This window comes from Lentinus tigrinus, assembly GCF_003813185.1.
Source record: "Lentinus tigrinus ALCF2SS1-7 unplaced genomic scaffold L226scaffold_200, whole genome shotgun sequence".
Classification (NCBI taxonomy): domain Eukaryota; kingdom Fungi; phylum Basidiomycota; class Agaricomycetes; order Polyporales; family Polyporaceae; genus Lentinus; species Lentinus tigrinus.
The window spans coordinates 1-1,187 of record NW_027138109.1 but is presented as its reverse complement, the minus strand read 5'-3'; the positions used below and the strand labels follow the sequence as shown (position 1 = coordinate 1,187).

Below are 1,187 nucleotides of genomic sequence, written 5' to 3'. Positions count from 1 at the left end.
TGATATCAATCAGAGGGTATAATTACCCACCCACTACCAGTTTAGCTAATATTGAGAGGCATCATCAAATGCATTCAGTTCAACTTCGTTCTACACATGAATATTATAACCAATCAGGCAAAGGTACCATCAATCTCCATCTCTTCTTCCTCAGTTTCTTCATCCTCAATTCTACCCACTACATGCTCTTCATCTGCACCTGAAGGAATAGAACGAACACTGTTGTTGACCTGATCCAGAAACCTTTCCACTGTCTCCATATTGCCACCATTTCCTGAGCTGATAGACAATGCCTTGGTGGCAATGTGGCCAAATGTATAGGTGAGCTGTTCTATGATGTGTGGTGGGAAGGCTCGAGCCATGAAGTCAAGCAGCTCCCTCTGATGTGGGGCCACCATTGGGTTAGGGGTGGGGGATCTTGCTGGAGCAGTTGAGGTGAGCTCTTCAAGGTCTGAGAGCTCTGAGACTGTGGACTGGTCTTGCTTGCCAGCATCTTCATTGTCAGGCTCTGTGTCCGAGGTCTGAAATATATAAACATAGGTAAAATTGAAACCATGTGAAATGAAACAAACTTACTACATTGAGCTGCTCATTCATCTCCAAAGCCTGCTGCCACTGCGTGATGTCTATACCCTAAGGCAATTATATGAGATAAAATATTATATATTCTAATATCTGCTCACCTGTGCATTGACTGCTTCATCATCCTCACTCTCTACTGACTTATGTTGCACTTGACGGCGCTTGAGATCTCTAGGCCTAGTGGTGATCTCCACATAGACTTGACGAAAGCGCTTGGGTCGATGAGCAGCAGCTGCTTGTCGCTGGGGTGAGATATCGACCTCAGCTTGGGAGCGCTTTGTCTGAGGAGGAGTTGAAGGACGAGATGGAACTGCTGGAGTTGGGGACCGTGCAGCATTCGAAGGAGGGGGAGGAGAAGCATTCGAAGGAGGAGGTGGCGAAGCATTCTGAGATGAAGTGCTCGAAGTTGACAACAAGTTCTTGTCTCCTCTATGTGAGTCAGACCATTGGGATGGAGTTCTTGGACGTTCATCTTCCACCTCAGCCTCAGCAACTGATGAACGAACAGTAAACAATGAAGCAGGGGCAAGGTGGGGAGCTGGCACTGGCTGAGATTCTTGGGGAGGAGAAGATGTGATAGAATCTTGAGCTGCAGGCTGCTCAGA

The 1,187-nt window shown here is 47.3% G+C and overlaps 1 protein-coding gene across 1 annotated transcript; it reads right to left on the bottom strand.

Annotated features, from left to right (window-relative positions):
• Positions 1–113: 113 nt before the first annotated feature.
• Positions 114–1,075, bottom strand: L226DRAFT_527778 (uncharacterized protein; the record flags this gene model as incomplete). Its single annotated transcript, XM_067679179.1, has 3 exons — positions 114–521; positions 577–633; positions 684–1,075. Coding segments are annotated over 3 exons (857 nt in total), but the record flags the coding sequence as incomplete, so codon positions are not given.
• Positions 1,076–1,187: the final 112 nt, after the last annotated feature.